General features: G+C 37.9%; 3 protein-coding genes across 15 annotated transcripts in view; 1 reads left to right on the top strand and 2 right to left on the bottom strand.

Moving 5' to 3' along the window:
- ITP (ion transport peptide) overlaps positions 1-13,168 on the bottom strand; it is a 26,052-nt gene extending 12,884 nt beyond the window's left edge. Inside the window, exon 1 of one of the 6 annotated variants that reach the window (XM_011311882.1) lies at positions 13,093-13,168. Coding sequence is in view for 2 of the 6 variants with exons in the window: in XM_011311875.1 (XP_011310177.1) it covers positions 79-144 (66 nt within the window). In the remaining 4 variants the exon portion in view is untranslated. Of the gene's footprint in view, positions 1-78; positions 974-3,831; positions 3,913-3,998; positions 4,159-13,092 lie in introns of those variants that run through there. The other 5 variants (XM_011311880.1, XM_011311878.1, XM_011311881.1 and 2 more) reach the window with 5 other exon arrangements.
- The window catches only part of LOC105270749 (peroxisomal leader peptide-processing protease), a 38,810-nt gene continuing 23,327 nt past the window's right edge, over positions 3,859-19,341 (top strand). The window contains exons 1-8 of one of the 4 annotated variants that reach the window (XM_011311886.1): positions 3,859-3,940; positions 9,476-10,221; positions 10,431-10,606; positions 10,691-10,803; positions 10,870-11,071; positions 11,138-11,416; positions 11,482-11,598; positions 18,981-19,341. In XM_011311886.1, the coding sequence (XP_011310188.1) occupies positions 9,509-10,221; positions 10,431-10,606; positions 10,691-10,803; positions 10,870-11,071; positions 11,138-11,416; positions 11,482-11,564 (1,566 nt within the window). In that variant the 5' untranslated portion in view covers positions 3,859-3,940; positions 9,476-9,508 and the 3' untranslated portion in view covers positions 11,565-11,598; positions 18,981-19,341. Of the gene's footprint in view, positions 3,941-9,475; positions 10,222-10,430; positions 10,607-10,690; positions 10,804-10,869; positions 11,072-11,137; positions 11,417-11,481; positions 13,765-14,622; positions 14,709-18,980 lie in introns of those variants that run through there. The other 3 variants (XM_011311884.1, XM_011311887.1, XM_011311885.1) reach the window with 3 other exon arrangements.
- On the bottom strand, positions 12,865-19,062 carry LOC105270750 (transmembrane protein adipocyte-associated 1 homolog). Of its 5 annotated transcripts, XM_011311892.1 has the most exons (7): positions 18,652-18,852; positions 18,002-18,216; positions 17,581-17,876; positions 17,262-17,519; positions 16,942-17,128; positions 16,723-16,852; positions 12,865-14,802 (listed from the first exon to the last, which is right to left on the bottom strand). In XM_011311892.1, the coding sequence occupies exons 2-7, from the start codon at positions 18,148-18,150 to the stop codon at positions 14,647-14,649; spliced, it is 1,176 nt and encodes a 391-aa protein (XP_011310194.1). In that variant the 5' UTR covers positions 18,151-18,216; positions 18,652-18,852; the 3' UTR covers positions 12,865-14,646. The 5 variants fall into 5 exon arrangements, with proteins under 5 accessions (XP_011310194.1, XP_011310191.1, XP_011310192.1 ...); XM_011311889.1 differs by lacking the exons at positions 12,865-14,802; positions 18,652-18,852 and adding an exon at positions 18,974-19,062 and having other exon boundaries at positions 15,599-16,852; XM_011311890.1 differs by lacking the exons at positions 12,865-14,802; positions 18,652-18,852 and adding an exon at positions 18,961-19,048 and having other exon boundaries at positions 15,599-16,852.

Here is a 19,341-nt window from a genome sequence, read left to right as displayed (position 1 = left end):
CTGTAACTATACGCATCCATATTTCATCCGCATCCAATAATTCAATTTTATTGAATTTAAAATAATTAAAATTCTCACCTTGTGCCCAACGATGACGATCATTCGTACGTTTAAAACAAATAACCAAAACGTATCCCAACACATGAAAAATTAGTCCGCGCAGCTTTTAACCGATTTCACTCTCAAGACCCACGTAATAAATCGTCAATTTACGCCGACACACCGCGATCCACTCCATATCGCAACCGAGAATCCCTAATTATTGAATCCAATTTACCCGATTCACCCGATCAGTCGTCCTCATACATCGTTACCTTGCAATCACATTAAGTACGACTTCCGCTAATTTTTCGCACCGATTAAAAGCCCCAAGTGAATTTACAAATTTCACTCGCACTCCACCGATTTCACTGATTTATCAGCATAGGACAATTCCACCGTCATCAAATACCGAATTAAAAAATGGTGGCAATTTAATTTCAATTCTGTGCTTACACACACTCCCGTACCAACGACCCCCAAAGAATCTATCAGTAGCTGGACCTCTATGAGTCTGATGACTTTAATGTCCGTATCCGTGCCAGTCGGCGTTGTGCATCAGTTAGCGCCGTCAGTACGATTTTCTCACGCCGTGATTTCCGTTAGTACTTTCAGTCCAATCATCCGAACACTCACTTATCACAATGTTTATTTAATCATCAATAAGAATTTTTAGTAATTCTCATTTTACTCCAACTATTCCAAATATTCAATAAATTTCAATTATTCCACTTCCGCACTTCCACTATCACTGATAGATTTAAATGTTCTTCGATTAGGAGAAATGTTGGCAAATTAGACAGTTTATTCATTTCTATGTACTACATACGCTTGATTGATTTTCCGCGTAATAACTGATAGTGTACTCGTTAATTATTCAACCGATGCAGCATAATAAAATAATATAAAATATTACAAGAGATTAGAGCGTATGACACAGGAGGTTTAAAATGTATCGTCGCACAATGCAGACTGTCGAGGCTTGGCAGATGCCGCAGACAGAACCGTAAAACGCGCGCGCCTCTTTACTCTATACACATCGGCTATTCAAGAGAGACACATCCATTGTAGATTCCCAATGAAATAGAGAGATAAACGACATCCACTGTGTTTTCTATCAAGGGATTTGTATATATAGTATTGGCTTTGAAACTATTGACCCTTCCTCCGGAGCCCGTCATTTGCGCGGCTAAAAAATTTATTTGCTCATTTTTTCATTTTTTTTTTTTGCCTCGAAGTTCGACGCCATTCGAAGGATCAATTGGCAGGAGTATTATTCCAGCTCTTGGAAAATATTTCAAGTTGAATCGAGTGTCTGTACTTTGCAATGTCGAGTAGGCACTTAACACGGTTAAGGGACCCTCCGCTGGTAGTGAAAAAAAAAAAAATGAAAAATTACTGTCACTGTGTTAGTTACTCGTTGAACAGTGCATCGGTGATACCCAACTGTACAATGTGTCTCCCAGCAATGCTTTTGTGGCACCGTCCAATTTATCGTTACAAGACCAATCCTATATTTTTTTGAGTCCAAGGTTTTAACTGGGCGAGAAAGACGAGTTCACGCACTATTACGAGCACTATTTCTGACGAAATTTAATGATTTTAAAAAAAGGGTGTAGCATTTTTCCAAAAAAATAATTTGAGAAGGGATTATTCATTGAATAATTTCAGTGACAGATAACATGCACAATTCTCTCATAATGAGAATGACTATTTTTACCCGGAAGTACCCCATCAAAAAATGATGGCCACTGGAAAAAGTTGTGGAAAGAAAAAGTTACTTCGGTATTAAAAATTAATTTGTTATAAAAATTTAATACGATGAGTATTTCTGGTAATTAGTAATTGTGGTGATGATTATGTACAAGGAGATTCATGGTGGATAGATACTCTTTAGTGTTTCACTGCGTTATGAAAACTGAACGGAGAAGGTGGGCTATAAATAACACACCAACCACCCTGAGGACGGAAAGTAGCTTGCCTTCAGAGTTCCGTAACGAATTCTCGTGATTGCTCTTGCTCTTGCTCTTGCTCTTGTTCTTGCTCTTGCTCTTGCTCTTTGTGATATTTGCATTACAACTGCACATGCACTTTAAAAAAAAGAAATTGCAATTCTTATAGAAGAAAAAATTTATTCAAGAGAAATAGGCAAATGAATTTTGAAATTAATCAAAATGGAAAAGGGGGGAAAAAATAGAGAGAATGAAAGAAGTAAATGCTATGGGTCCCGAGTGTACGTACAACGGTTTGGTGGACACATTTATCTGCACTTCCACGTGACACCTGCACGTGACAATCATTGATGTCCTTTTTAAGAAAATTAACGTTCAACATTACTTGTACGTGACCTTTTAGGATGACTTGATAACAACGTTTTTCTCAATGAAGAGTGACCATTGAAAATTGTTAGTTACGACATGAAAATGATTTCATACCAGTTTAATCTAGATACAATTCAATTCCTTTTTCGTACTGATTCAACTCGAGATTATTTTTCCAGTTGTGAAAGTATGTATAATGCCAGTGAAATGACAACAAGCTGGCTATAGTTGTTTATCAGCCTCAGTTTAGCCGTTGTTTTACTGATTGAACTTAAATAATTTATCGCCTCTTAAGTTTCTTTCCCCCTATTTGACAGTAATGAATGTGCCAGAAGTGAAACGCGTCAATGATGAGACAAGCTGCAACCGTCGGCTCAATTGTTCTTGTCTTCTCAACTGCCTTTTATTTTATTCTTTTTGCCAATTTTTTTTTTATCCCGTCCTACCCGATCAATGACGTTTTGATTAATAACGAATGGACTAATTGAATGAATGAGCTAATTGAAACAACATGAGAGGGAGACATTGCGATAATTGATGTCGGAAGATACGGAAATAAACATAATAGACGTCAGTGACGAAAAAACATTCACTGATTTTAATGAGGGTTCAAGTACGTATGATCAAAGTCGAAGAACCGACGATTCTTTCTTAGAAAACCATTGAGTCTGACGAAATCTTCTCCAACATTTTATTTTACAAAAATGCGATGTAAAAGACGGAAATAATGTGACTTGCAATATTTGAATTTCCAACCAAATTAAAGGCTTCATCGGCAGTCTGATTTATCTATCCCAAATCAATTTGTTAATAATTGATAGTTGTTTCCAACAATATCAAATAAATGACGACAATCCTCGCAATCGTGACATTATGAAAAATAAAAATTAGCAAAGTCACGATGACGACACTTGATTGAAAAGTGAAAAATTCCGCCGAGTGAAACAAACAATTTGAATCATTTGAGAAACCAACGTCAGTGATGTTTTCCGGTGTTCCGCGAACCAACGGTCAATAAAAAATGGAAACAAAAAAAAACCATTATAAATTGTTTTTCATGTCTTTATTCAACAGTTGATGCGAAAGCTGGTGCATGGAGCGTGAAATGCAGTCAATTGACACGAATTAAGGCGCAATTAAACAACATCGCGCAGACAGCTGGACGCTTTTCCAAGTTCTCTCTTGAGGGAACCCGAGGGAAAGGAAGAGATTCCACACTTTGAAAAAGGATTACTTCGGAATTGGTCAATGAATGAATTTTTCAAATCGCTGGAGTCTACCTATTTTCTACCATTGAAAAAAGTTTGCACTATTGAAAATATGAGAGACAACTGAAAGTGGTGAAATGGTGGGTATGTGTTAACAGGATTTAATTTCCAGTGGAATTTTCATAATTATTGGAAAAAAAAATAATTTTCAGTGGTCGAAGAAAGAAAAAAAATACTAATGAGGAGCAGCAGATTAAACTTACATCCCGCAGGGAAATTTGCTGACTTTTTAAACGTCAAATGAGCAATAGCTGAGTCCAATACTTTTGAGAGGTAATCCTTTGTAAGAGGGATTTAAGGTGAAGCAGTCATGTGAGTAACACTTTAATCACTGAATTGTTCTGAATAACAGTGAATAGCATTCACTCACCTCAATTCCACTTATTCTTGTATTCACAAGTTCACCTGTTGATCAAACACGAGACAACACACTCCTAGGCTCTCGAATGGGGTTGTGACGAGGGCGTCGCGACGTCCTGTGCCTAATATACCGTCAGCAGACTCGCCACCCTCTCTTTTTTTATCTTTCTCTCTCGTGCACTTGTTTTTTTTTCTCTCTTTTCTGCTCCTGCTGGTCTTCCCTTTCCAACTATCTACAAATACAGTTGTATCGGGCATATGTCGACGCATGTGAAGAACGACCCCACCTTCCCAATCCGACGACCCAATTGTAACGGTGGCTCCGGTCATGAGTGTCGCCACAAATGGACTCTGCAATCTTCGTAATAACATGTGTCGTTTGTTTTTATTTGGTTTTTTTTTTCTGCTCCATGCGATCCTCGGCTTTTTCATCTTCCAAGTCGAAGGGGGTTGCCTCCACGCGTATCAGCCGGCATTAGCCTCTGGGAAAGGTCATGAATGTGAAATTAACTTCGAGTCGAGGGATGAGCTCAGACTCGACTCATTTCTCTAGAATTCAATAGGCACGAAGGAAAAATTGACAATCATATAACATCAATAAAAAAACAATAAATAATTTGTGAAGTTTCCCGTCGTTCCGGGGATATCATGGCAACCTTCAGAAATGTCAAGTGTTTGAATAGAAAAATTTAAAAAGGGCAACAAACCCGAATGGATGATAGAAAAGACAGATTTTCTCAAACACTGGTAGAAAGGTGGAAAAACAACAGCAATTCCCTTTGGTACAGCAAATTTAATTGTCCTGTCCGGCAAGTCAGGTGAATTAGAAAAATTCCTGTCAATTGCCCGAAAGCAACAATTATGGAAATGAAATGATTGAATTGAATTACTCATCCCCCAGTCATTCCGAACATTGAAAGAGAGAATAAAAAAATTTTTTTCAATAAAAAAAAATATCCCTCAATGATTTTTCCACGATTTCTCCAGTGCATCGTGAAATCTTCATTCTCATCACGCAGAGACACCCGGCGTACACCTTTCCAATTCCTGTCGCATTCTATACGTAAGCCGCATGAAAACGGATATTTAATTCGTGCAAATAGTTGTCAATAGTGGGAAAGCAATGTGTGGCAATAGACATGCCACCTCAATAGGCATTTTAGTTCATATTATGTTACCACCATGTGATAAAATGTAACTCATGCATTCTAAAGATATATATCCGAAATTAGAAACGTTTTACTTTCACCCTGACAATCGCCTCTAAAATCCTATCGATTTTACTTGCAATTTTTTATCTCACTATTTTTATTCATGCCACTCTCTTTTTACTTTTGTTTACGCGGATTTTCCTTTATTATTTCGCTCTTACAAGAGCTATCAATGCTATGATCGTGGGAAATATTTGAGTGTAACTTCTCGGTAAGATTGAGTTGCGATTATGCATATGTAACAGTATAAGATTTATCAGTATCGAGGACGGATGTAGCGTATGATATTTTTATCCAACTTCCGCCTTTAATTCCTAGCTAATTTCACCTCTGGGAATTCCAATGTCCACTGACGAAATTTTTTTTTGAATTGACAGTTCATTTTCTCAATTGTTTATCATTCCCCATTGAAGTTAAGACCTTGTAAAAAATACGTTTCATTGTCGTTTATGAAAAACATGGATTAGTGGAAAGATTAAAACCTAGACAAATGCCTATGTTCTCCGAATCTTCAGTGACGTTCAATGGTTCATTATCAGTGAATCAATGAATCGAGATAAAATAGTCAAATAGTCGAGTATTTCTACTTAAAGAAAGCCATTAATTTGGGATGTGACAAAACGCATGCGACGTGTTGATTTTTTTTTTTGCATGAATTTTCTGTGAGGAACGACGAATTTTTTGATATTTTTTGGTTTCCATGTATATATGTTAACGTCGAGGACATATTTCCACTCATCACTCTCAATATTTTTCCATAGAATTTCCACAGTGGAATGGGATTTCTCGCGGTGTAATCTATCGCGCAGTGTCCGGCCTCGGGCATTAATTCAGCCGATTACTTGGATGCGAAACGCGTCGGTCGATTGCATTCGCTCAATGTATGGTATCCGTGAAGGTACGCTCGCCAACTCGCCTATACGTGACTCGATTCTTCTTAGGTATTCTTTTTCTTCCCATTAGTATGTTGTTTTTTTTAAATTTTATTTTCTTTTTATCCCCGTTTTATCGGTTGTGTCGCTGCCACGCTGTCTATCGCCAACAGTTTCCCCTTTCTCTCCTCTCATCCTGCGCTCAAGCCTGCACCCAGGCCTGCACACACAGTGCACTCGTTCATTCCTCCCCTCTTTGTCTGACAAATATTCAACCTCAGTGGAATTTCTATCCACGGAATTCGAACGTGGAATATTTAACTCAAACTAGCGAGCTACATTCCCCGCTACTCGAAAACCTTATTCGCCTGCAACAAGTCGTTTCAACTTTTTTAGTTCATTTTCGATCACTTATTTTCCGTCTATGTGTGAATGACATTTGTGTGAGTAAATGCCGTGCCTACCGGCTTGCTGCCACGCTGTCTAGCTATCTCAAGTTCGCTCTGACACCAACGTCTTGTGCCTCTTGTACAGAAAAATATATTGAAAAATTGTCATTGAGTCTTTTACCAATAATACTTAGTATGTGGTATATTTAAAAAAAAAAAAAACAAAAATAGCACAATTCTTTAACAATTCGACCGTTCAAAATGACTTTTGGACACAGGAATTTTTCTGGCACAAGATAACATGCGTTGGTGAGAAGGTAAAATCATTTTTGAAACATTTCTGTATGTGTTTTCTCAGAAAAGGTCGCCCTTCATAACTTATCACATGACATATTGTCGCTTCTCTATCTTCTATTATAGTCTCCATTCGAGATGCCGACCCACGATTTCTCGGTTAGATAAAACCGTAATACCTGTGTACCTAAGGATAAATATTAGAACGTTCGATTTTTTCTCCCCACTTTTTTTCCTCTCGAAGTCAATTACCAGACTGAATAGCTGCCAATTTTTTTATTCCGATAATTCCGAGGATTGTTATAGGTGTTTTGACCTTGGCGGTGAAGTTTAGTGGTCGTTTTGTGTGAAAATTGTCGCTGCAATTATCGATGAAATTGATTTCAAGTTATTTGGCTGATTATGCATTCTCCAAGGCTGACTCGACGGATCTCTTTACTACTTAAATCGTGGTTGGCATTTATCTTTTGATGGACACATGTGAATTTTCAAGGATTGTATAGGGGTAAAAGATGATTTACTGAATGTCGTGTGCAAGCTATGGTCGAAGGAGAGGCGTTGGTATGTCTTGGATGTCTTGGATGTCGTGGTGAACGAGTTGAGAGTCAAGTTGTCAGGAGGGAGGTGCCAAGCGGTCTGCCGACATACACATGAGGTTTATTCGCTTGTATTATCAGCAAAAACTAGCTCAGTACACTCGTTCACATGCCAAGGCTAACGATATAACGAATCTACCATTCTGCGTAGAAAGATGAAGGGATTTTCTTTTTCGCATCAAAAATCGCAAGTCAATTTTTTAAAATTCAAATTTTTCCTCTCGATTCAACGTAAATTCATATTGATAAGGAATGAAGTGTTGAATTTCATGTAAGTCGATTCACGTTATGATATACTCGGTCAGTTCACCTCCATTGTTCCTACCCCCTCTTGTTTATATTTGAATTTCACGTGATTATCACAGCGAAATGAGGGTGGAAGCTATGAGGTTCACCGTACTACTCAATGGAAAAAAAAACACATGTATGAAATTGAAACAGCTACGAATGTGAATGAAAATTAATGCTCAGTGTAAAAAGGGGGCTTGGCAGAGAAGGGGTAGAGTAGAAAGGAACGTCAGACGTTTGTTCCACGAATGCTTGGTGTGCAGCATCCTAACACAAACCGTCTTCTTCACCGAAGGCATTCGTATACACAAGCCTCTAATTATCCACAACGGAATCTCCGCACTTTATCACTCGTTCAATGATTCACTTATGTCTATTTATAAAATTTTCATCCATTTTATTTATTTATAAATAATTTTAACGGGAAAATTTTTCTCTTCATTGCAATTCAATTGCTATTTCAATTGCAAGTGTAATTTTCTAACAGTCGCATTGATGAATGAGAACATGTGAAGAAAAATAAAATGGAAATGTTGTGAAAGAGGAGGGAGCGCGGGAGGGGCAATTCATCTGAGAGAGCGTGTGTGACTGCTGTGAATTTCTGTGATTGGAGCTCTGAATACTTGCTAATTCAAATAACTATAATTTACTGGGAATGCGACGAAAGGGAAGACGTCGCACATGCCATCTTTCATTTTATTTTTATCCCAACAACTGCCAAAGGAAATCAAAGTCTCCTCGACAAATTATCACAGGGAAATAATGCAGATGAGAGACTTCTAAAAAAAACTCCTCCCAAGTTTACAGAGACGACGAGAGGTTTTGCGTCACAGAGTTGGATAATCTTTTTAGGAATCGTTTCCGAATACAACTGACACAAGAATTTGAGTAATATTCCTCAGAGATCAATGCAATAGACACTTACTGAAATTCAAGGGTAATTCACAACACATTTTCTCTTCATATAGAGTAACGAAATAACCACTTAAAATAGCTCCGAGTGGTGTATATATACATGATAATCATTTAAAATCTGCAATACAAATTAACGTTTATTACACGTTCATAAAATAATTACGTTAGAAAAAGTGGAGATAATTATAGACCAGTTTTTTTACGACGTACTAAGAGGGGGACAAAGAATTTGAATGGTAGCAATGAAAAGGCAGTTGAAATCATAACTCACAAGAATATTTTATTATCATCTGAAGTACGCAGAGTCTGATGACGACGACGTAATCAATAAATGAGGATGATGAGAGATAAATCTGCCTCCTGCATCACGGAATTTCTCCATATCTCGTGATATTGATGATGCCGAGTTGCAAAATCATTCGACGTTAGCTCTCATTTTTCATCCACTCATTCATTTGCATCACATAACATCACTGACTCATACGATTGGCTATTCTACAAACTAGTATCGCGTGCATCGCATTTTTTTTTATTCGTTAAAAATCACCAGACTCCAGCTTCCGAGAAGATTCGTGCCTCCATCACCAACAAAAATGCAAAATCCTCGAGTTATTAGCAACTCCGTGACTCAGCTTATTTTCCACTCAATTTTATTCTTCATTCTCTTTTCCCATCTGGTTTTATCCATTTATAATTGATAAAAATGGAGCAGCGGTAGCATTCTGCTACCAGACACCGCTTCACTTACAAAAATCAATTTTTTTTTTATCATCTCTATACCGAGAAAATATCAATATATTTCCATTGATGCAGAATTCATTGAACATCTCAATTTAATAATTTGTATTGTATCGGCTATGATTAATTTCTCAAATTTCATTCTCATTTTCCATTGACACGCACTTTTCATTCAATTTTTCAGATAAAAAAATTGTGTAAATAGGGTGAATAATAAATGGATGCCACCAGTGTTTCCATATCTTTCACCGAAGGAGCCTCCAGTGAGGTTCGCGGTGTGTCTGGAATAAAAATTAACGACACGTGGATTTTAACCAGTGGACTTCTCTACACAACAACTTCAGACAAGGATAACGATGCCCTCCATTTAATTCGTAGCCTGAAACCAGCCATTTTAACGTGCATCCCTGTCCCCCAAAAAATAACCAATGTTAGGGTCAGCGTGACGTCAAGAGCGGCTCCAAGGGCAATGGGAACAAATGAGAGATCAGTGGAAGATTCTAAAATCAGCGAGACATGTGGAACAATTTGCGCCGCCTGGCGATGTCCTCTTCTCTCTGACACACTTGACAATTTATTCCACGGATGGAGTTTCGATGAAAATTCCGAGAAAACAGACAAAGCTCTGTTGACGATATTTTTACTCGTGCGTTTGCATAAGGATGAACAAGCGGAATTCACTTCAACTGATATATTGGAGGCAGAAGAGTGCCTGACTCATTTGTTGCGTATTTGCCAGCTCCTTGAAACTCCTAGAAGAGGAGTTGACATGTTGATTGAATCAACGCCATTTGGGAATCCCGTCTTCATTGATTCAATTTCCCGTGGAATAGTCAGCAATGCCCTTGGCACTCATGATTGTGTCATGCTGACCGACGCAAATGCTGTTCCTGGATGTGAGGGTGGTCCAGTGTATGTCATAACAACAAAGTAAGTTTTAAAGGCAATTATTTTCAATTATAATTGTGAGTGATGAGGCATCTGCAAGACAATTTATTCTCATTATATATTTCACGGAATCATTGAAATACGTCATTTGGAATAATTTCCTCCAAGGTGATTTTTGTGTCAATGGTATCTAATGATGGTGTTCTGCTCCATTCACTTTTCGTTATGATATTTTTTATTCATCACCTCAGCGGAAGCAAACTCTTATGTGGGATGGTGATTGCTTCCCTGAGCTGGTGCCGGGGTGAGTGGGTGGATTACACGCTTGTTGCCCGTCTCTTTCCCTGTCTGATGAATCTTCTCAATAAGCATGAGAACATTGAAAATTCTGTTAGCTCTCATGCTGATGTCCATTCCAGCCTCACCGGTAAGACCTTTTTTTTTTCTCAATGGATAACTAGATGAAAATGGGAATGCCAATAGGGCAGGTATTAATTAGGATGAGTTGCAGAGTGGTTGGATAAAAGTGTGGTACTAGTGCGGTGTGGAGCTGAGTGGGGCAGTGGAATTATTCTCGATCGTCCTACCGGAACAATTCTCACTTGTTCCCACGTTGTTAAAGAGGTGGTAATACAGGCATTACACAAAACGATTAACGATAAACGATAATAGACAATAGAAAAATTCCAGGCGCCTGAAAGACGCGTAAGGGTTGTTTTTCCTTCGAGCTCTAATGGAAAATCTTCATTGTCAATATCCAGCGTGTGGGCGAAATTGGTTTATCGTACAGCACGAGGACAGGCATATGATGTTGCCATTTTGATTGTCGACACACAAGTGATGGACCCCACGCTGAGATCTCTCAAGATAGCTGATAGAGAGGCAGAAAATGGTGGGCATTATTCCGATAATTCCCCCCAATTCTATCCCGATCACTTTATTTTTCATATTCATCCAGGTGAACCAGTGGTTAGCGCTGGATATCCATTTTTCTCCTCAACTCTACCGACAATAACACGTGGAAATATCTCGAGGGCATCGGCATGCATGCTACAGACCACCTGTTGTGTTCAGAGTGGTGCCAGCGGTGGGCCAATTGTTAGAGCAACAACTGGTGAATTACTGGGAATGGTTGTTTGCAATATTATAACATCCAGGACTCTTTATCCTAGGCTAAATATGGCTGTACCTATGGCAGCTATCAAGCAATCCATTGGTGATTACATAAAAACACAACGTAAGTATGAATTATTCGTGGAAATATTGATGATTTATTCAATTCAACGAGATTATTTGCATCAGGTGTCGAGGCGTTGTCCGCTCTAACCAATCAGGAAGCAGCTGTTTGTGACGCTTGGAATTTCCATCTTCCTTCAAAAATATAAAGCGCACCATAATATTTGTACAACAATTTAATAGGTAAGAAACAAGTGTCTCATACTTTAATAGAAATAGTAAACAGGAAAATAACGCAATGACGCAAATCTCGGTCAAATAAATCATTCAATCGTTCTCATCATAAGTTCCACTACCTCCTGATCATCTTTCCATCCACTCAAAATCACTCTTGAGTTTCCACTGACCGACTAATGTACTTTTTTCGACTCTGACAATTCGCTGGTGACGTCATTAACATCATTATTACCGAGAATTATTTTTAGTCGCAAGTTTACTGTTCAGATGAGGAACAAAAAGAAGAGTGATAAAGATATTAGTGGATGGAGTTTAATATGGTATAATTGCCACGAGGAAAAACTATATTTGGAAAGAATAATGGATTGTGGTGCGTCATAATGGGATTTATCGAGGGTAAACTGGGAGATAACCAATCTCGAGTTGATATACACACGCTATTGACCGAGTTTTTAGTTGAGAGAAAGTTTTTTTTTTGACCTCGCATCACATCTCCCCCTGAACTGCACACTCAGCAGGAATTGCTATGTATTCGTCACTGTTTTATTTTAACTCACTCAATTTAATTCGTGACATTTGGCTGTCAAAAATGTCAAATTTTCGATGAACGAGTACTCTCGCTTAATTTGATTGTTTGAAAAATATTGAGCAACGACAGTGGAAGTCTTAAGCGTATTATATCACTGGTAAAGATCCTAAAATATTTTGATTACGAGGAGATGTGAAGTTTATTGATTGCATCAGGCCCAATTTACCCTCCACACCATTAATGTATGAGATAGAAGACGGGGAAAGGAGTCTGTTGAGTTATTTTTGAGTCGAAATGTATTAACTGTGGATAACGACCCAATTCCATTCGATTTGCATGAACAACTTACTGATCAACCTCGGAGTGTATATGCAAATTCATATTCGTTCTATACACTTGACGACATTTGAATATTTTTTTTCGTGGATTAGTTGTACGGTCGGTGGGTTCTTTCATAACAGAATAGAATTATTTTAAAGATTTTTATAATGCCAGAAATTTGAAGAAAATATGGAAATTTCACTGACATCCAGTGTTATTCGCGGTGATGACACACTCATCAATTATGTTATCGTTCGAGTGTTGTTACACCCTTGGGTTAATGTTAAGTCAATTCCAAATAATTGATATTCTGTTTGTGTATAATATACATTCACTTACGTCACATCCTCCACTCGATTGTCATGACGATGATTCCGAAATGAACGCTGTGAAAACTTTGAAGACACGTAACATTTCGAATGCGACATAAATACCATGTTTATTGGCAGTATTTTTCAAATGATAAATTATCTTAGGATTATTTTTTATTTATTGCTATCGAGACACTTCGATAGGTACAAAAATTCACGTTGGCAAAGTGGCCTTCCCCCCCATAACAGAAAAATTTTCGTCAATGGGAAACGGTTTTTCGTTTTTTTTTTCATTTTATTTTTACGTTTGATTTATATAATCAAAAATTTGTACACTACCTTTTACGAGATGATAGTATATACATGTCGTTCTCCGAATTGGAAGAATTGAAATTTTTCTATCGATGATGGGATTAGATATATTGTTAGACAGTTTAGGTATGGATTTTTTTTTTGGTTTTTGGTATATATCACGAGAAATGAATTATTACTACATGTTCGATTTCGCTTGCACTGGAACTTGCATTGTCACTGCACTTACATGCATTAACAGAGAATTGTCACAACAGCTGAAGAATTTCAAACGTCGAACGTTTTCATATGAATCAATGCGATGATTATTCATCTTGGAAATTATCCGACCGTTTCGTACCCGTTCCTTTAATTTTTATTTGTTTTTTCTACTGTTCAACTTATACTTCCGATAAAACGTCACGAGTGTGCAATTGTTCGTTGTACATCAATTACTTCAGTAGCCGATCACACTTGCAAACTTACAGACGATTACATTTTTAAATAATAGTTATCTTCTTCACCTTAATTCACTATATACAAGTTGGATGGAACATTTTATCATAATTATTAATTAACCGCGGATTCTCCAATTAATTTTCAATACAAATTCATAGCGAAGTGGCCAAACGTAAATTGGCTGTGATATTTTTGGTATAATTGATACTTTTTAAATGATAATATAATGATCAATTCATTCTAAAAACCCGTCAAAAATGAAAAAAAAAAAATACATTACTTTTAACCAGTTTGCTACTGAAATAAACTTTGTCATGAATTTTCCATGTGAACCCAGTGGATCTCCCTCCTTAATTTCCTAAGGCAATTTCCGATGGACAAGTAAGAAAATAGCAAAGAATAATCTGCATTTTCTTCTTTTCCAAACGCCTTTCGTACGTATCGATGTGTCGGGGGAAATGGTATACACGTTTGGAAAGGACGGAAAACTATAAATCGAGAACGATGTGAAGAGAGTGTCTCTGCACTAAATCTCATCAATTCAATTATCGATTGGCCGAGGAGTCTTGATCTCACGGTGATTCCATTCGATAACTTTAAAAAAAAAAACTCCTTTCTAATCAATTCAATTTGGGCCGTTCACCTGCTGTTAATATTGATACAATTTTCACTCGTCTCTAAGTACAAAATTATAAATAGATCACTATTCTCATATGTAGAACGCAGGATCTAAATATTTAGATTGACTCCAGTTACAATTCACAGCCTCCCCGACTGTTTCCCGTATGTAGTATCAACGCAATAGTGAAGTGATAAAACCAGACGAGTTAAATTCACTTTCACCCCCGAAGCGAATCTTAGATTAATTCTTTCTCAGGGATAAACTCTTCATTATTTCATTACTTCACTTACTTCAAGTACAGTTGATTACAACTATGAATACGAATTTTTCGAGACATGGAAAGCGGTAAAAACGACTAGAGTATTTTGATCGAATCGTAAATACTAACGACTTTTTAACTAAAAAAACGAAAAAAAATAAAATGACAAACCACGAGTAAATGAGTCACCACCCGATGTTGCCCATCTGAGTACTTTTTATGGTAATATGGTTTTTAGCGGATAGAATTGAATGAACATCGTTCATTGCTGGTAACCATTGGTGGTGTGGTGATGGGCCTCTTGACTGTCTATACTGTAACCAGTAATGCTATCTGGACTCTGGAGTGAAGCCGCATAAAGCGGGTTGACCGGCGTTGCATGGGTGTCGAATTGTGTTGAGTCATAGACACTGTGATTCTGCAAGCACAAACAAACAATTCCGCTTTTGGATTCCTGATCATCTACAAATCAATTACAATTTCGGCGTCTCATTGTAAACCGTTCTGCCTTTTCTCATTGAAACAACAGACTTTTAATTTTCGATCAGAGACATCCACTTGAGTAATGAAGCAGCAGCACAGACAACGGGCTTATGACATTGATCTTAAGACATTTTTTTTGTTTAAATTCATTCATTTTTTAACCACTTCACTGCTGAAGTGGTTTCAGTGTAAATCATCGTCTCATATCTGTGCTCCACATGCAGATTAAAATACTATGCCAAAGATCACACGCACCCATAGAAATCATAACACACTGAAATAAAAAAAAAGACAAAACAAACGATAAAAAAAGGAGAAAAAACATTTTTTAAATAAAATAAATTCTTGAAGCCGACGTTCACGTCGAGTGCAAAAAACACATGTGTAAACGATGTATATGGCACATCCAACCATACGAAATAACTCAAATTCAACAGACTACGAGGAAAAGCCAAACGTGATGGTGGGTTATTTTGATTTCGGTGTGTAGGCTGCCACTTTTAGATGGACATTGTTCACACACAGGAAATTACAGAGGCGCACGAGAAAATATAGAGATGAAGATAGGAAAATTATCGACAGTGAGCGACTGAAACAATCTCACAATCTCATCTCACAGGTAATACAGAATAATTTCAAATAATAAATAAATGCATTTGATTCGATTTATCATTGGCGCAAATAAAATCTCCCACCTCTGTCGTGTATTTGATAAATAAATAAAAACCATGTGCATTTTTTGGCTACTTCAATACATTTAATAAGCCACTAGGCATGCTAATTATTTACACTTTTAGAGGAATTAAAGCTTTTTTATGATACTCCACAATACGCAGTATGTAATTCGATATACTTGTAGCTCATGTCTGAGGGCAATAATGCACCATAGAATACGATAATTTCCAAGGGACTAATTCCAATCAACTGATTAATTGTGCAAATTTCTTATTGACATTAGTCATATGTACATAAGATACCCCTTTTACTCTATCAACTATTATTATCACAAATACGAACGAAGCCTAAAATTTTGGCGAAATATTCGTAACACCCTTTGTAATTTACTTCGGGACAAATTGACACCGAAATTCCTTCAAACTATCGGTGAGTGTGAATCATCCTTATCCCTCCGTGCCAACGGACTTTGGTAAACTGGTGATTGGATAGACTGTAAATAATCTCCAAGGCCGCCAATGTCCCTACCTACATCCCTATCGCGACTGCTCTCCCCTTCGCGTTTGGAGGAATCACAAGCCGATGTACTTGGGATATTCCTGCCAATTTCCACATCGAGTGATTTCACTGAACGACCGGATGACAGACTCCTCGGCAGCCTTGGCATTGCCCTGGAGCTACTGTCATTCTCACTGTCAAGTATATTCTGAAGACTGTTCTCTAGAGGGGGTAAAACACTGGTGGAGGGGCTCTTGATTGATAATTTTGCCTGAGCTGTCATTCTGAGCGATGTATGACGACTCGAATCACTGGCATCAGCTGACAATGTACTGAGGGTATTTTCAAGACTCGATCTATCTGATTCAGTGAATAAATTGGCGCTACTGTCATTATCCTTGGGCGTGTACATAAAATTACTAGCTGTACTGGGCGATAATACCAGATTAGCACCCTGATCGGCAATATCTGCTACACTCATTTGTGAACTACGCTGACGTAATTTTCTAGCCTCTGGTGATAGGGCGTAAAGAGTTGTTTGGGAGCTATAGCGACTTGTATGAGGGTTCCTGGGATCCATCCTGGATGATAGGGAGTATAGGGAGGTTCGCTGCTTCAAGGCGGGGGGCGGTTTTGCTCTGAGCGACTGGTATAAGGGTATGTGCATAGACGGAGTATGGACCTGATATATGTAGTCACTGTCTGTCTTCAATGATGAGAAGCTCTGCTGATGGGGCAGCGATACTGTGTCCTCTTCCATTCCATCGTCAACCTGGGCTTTGTAGGAGAACTGAATTGATGGCTGCGATACACTGTGGACATTCCCACCTTTTCGGTAACAGCACAACGACCACAAATCGTGGAAAGTATTGTGTATATATTATAAATATTTATAACTTACCCAAAGACCTCTGAGAGGAAGGTATGATAAACAAGGGGAGTGAAGAACGTCAGATAGAGGGCGGCCGTCAAGTCGACAACACACAGTCCAGCTGAATTTTGGGTGTAATTCAAAAGTCCTGCCCCAATTGATTGTATCATATTCAAAGCAGCTAGGGTTCCGACGTAAATGTAAAAACTTTTCTTTGCTGGAATTTTAATGTCAAGTACTTCATTATAAAATAATTGGGTTTATTCATATATCTTCTGCGGAAAATTCAAGGGACTTGTATTTTTAATATACAACAACTATATATTCAATGTGAAATGAATAATGCTTACTAGGTAGATTTAATCGCTCTCGCAGTCTTGTTCTCGGTAGAATGAGTATGAAAAGATATATAAGTGTGAATACAAGACTGCTGCAAAACCAGAACATCATGCCCCCGTGTCCAAATACGTAAAAGTCTCTGCTTGGGATGTGGAATGTATCATCAGGTAAAACCAATTCGAGTGTACCCTGAGTTATCGTAAACGCTAGGGATATGAGGGAAGTAGCCAGCAGTACTCTCTGAATACTTGAACGGCTATCCAGATGCCCTAAAAGTGTAAAAATACCTTTCTCAATGTCGCTCCAATAAAATCTATTCGATGAGCTTACCAAACGCTAATCCAAAAATGACAACGCTCATCTCTGTGGAGAGGAGAAAAAATCTGACTGTCACCCATAACACTTTGTCAACTTTTCCACCAACATCGGTAGCTGCATTAACTGTCATTGACACCACACACCTTATCACTGATATTACAACGTTACATATAACCAGTCCGTAAAATGCTAGATATATTGGGCTGCTTGTTGCGCGTAACTTGAGCCTAGCACGATTCGATCTCACTATTATGAATAGAAGGAACACCAAATTCGGTATCAGTATCACTAAATCCCATATTCGTACTCTGAAACAATTATATATATAAATTTCTTAATAATCGTAATTAGAATGTGACACCGAAAGTGAATTTGATAAAATTTTGACAACTCTTACAATCAGTATAACCCAAAAATTTTTTATAAATTTCACCTGGAATCTTGAATCTCCTTATATAAAACAAGCTTGCAAAAATGGTCATCATCATCAGAAGATGCATTTGCATTAGGATCTGCGGTTGTCCCCAGATCCAAAGCCTTGCGCCAGGGCTCCGACACCGTCTGTTCACCACCTCCATACATTTTTCTACCTTAACAATTTATCCCAGAACTTGAAATCTCAGGTGAGCATTATATTCCTCAAACTTTCTGCAACACATTCAAGTACTTGATTTGGATAAAGTGCGAAGCTGATTTGCCCGCAATATTTTCTCCACTAATTAAAACCTGCACATTTTTTATCTCTCGCCAATGGCATCACCAACAATCGTAATGAAGAAAAAAAAAACATAACCTCAGAAATAAACGTCAAATAGTTAAACAAATGGTGTGACAGGTTGGATTAAAAATTACCCGCGTCAGTAAAAAAATATCATCCACCATGAAGACGTAATTGACTCCAAAACCATGATTAACACAGTAAATAATAAAGAAAGAGTGAGACTCATGGAAAAATCGATACAGTACGACCTATTGCATTACCCAGCTAGTGAATCTTCCCAGCATGCAGTTTTATAAGCGGAAAAAATGCACCAGTCGCCATAACGCTTTTAGACTAATTAAATAAAATGTTAATGGACTTACTCTGCGCATAGAGACACGCATTATGGTTGAAAACCCAAATATTGCCACAATAATATTATAAAAAATTCAACTATGACGCAGTTTCAAGAATTTTCCCTCTCTCAATTTGTGTCAACTAAGCTGTCAATCAAAGAGGGTTGACTAAAGTAGAGACTCAGTTCTGGGGGTTAAAGTGACCCCAGTGGCGTTGTAGTTCTCACCCCCAGAGAGAGGGGGCGCCACACGGAATGTTGGGGTGGGGGTGTCTGCTCGTCAGTCGTCACCCCCACAACTGAGTCTCTACTTTAGTCAATCCTTTCTGGTATCAACCTCTGATTTTCACCTTCCAGGATACAGCAATCTCCATCCTCAGACTTGGGAGGCTGCGTCCTGACTGTCCTCTAATATTTTGGGACCGTAAAATTGAGAATTGTCAACTGTCACTCGTAGGTTTTGGCTTTACTCGACCCTTCAAATATCGCCACGCAAAATAACTTAACACTGTGTACTTTACTGCAATTACGATAAGTCCAATGCGAATACTCCGATTCATTTCCGTCACTGATTTTGTCTCTTTATCACCATTTTTCCGATGGACTCTTTACTACCCACGATCCATTTGTCTTCTCCCTGTTTGTCCCTGATTTACTCATTCATTCGAAAAAGTTCTCAATTGTGGTGAGACAACTTGGATTTTTTTTTATTTTCTCG

This window comes from Fopius arisanus, unplaced genomic scaffold (assembly GCF_000806365.1).
Source record: "Fopius arisanus strain USDA-PBARC FA_bdor unplaced genomic scaffold, ASM80636v1 scaffold00094, whole genome shotgun sequence".
Classification (NCBI taxonomy): Eukaryota; Metazoa; Arthropoda; class Insecta; order Hymenoptera; family Braconidae; genus Fopius; species Fopius arisanus.
This window is presented reverse-complemented; position numbering and strand designations above follow the sequence as displayed.

Bases quoted from the DNA above. Each gene is read 5' to 3' on its own strand.
- LOC105270750 (XM_011311889.1), bottom strand. From the start codon at position 18,150: ATGTATGGAGGTGGTGAACAGACGGTGTCGGAGCCCTGGCGCAAGGCT. The intron at 17,520-17,580 runs GTAAGCTCATCG...TTACACTTTTAG, and splicing joins CATTTTTGGATTAGCGTTTG to GGCATCTGGATAGCCGTTCA. The intron at 17,129-17,261 runs GTAAGCATTATT...TTAAAATTCCAG, and splicing joins AGAGCGATTAAATCTACCTA to CAAAGAAAAGTTTTTACATT.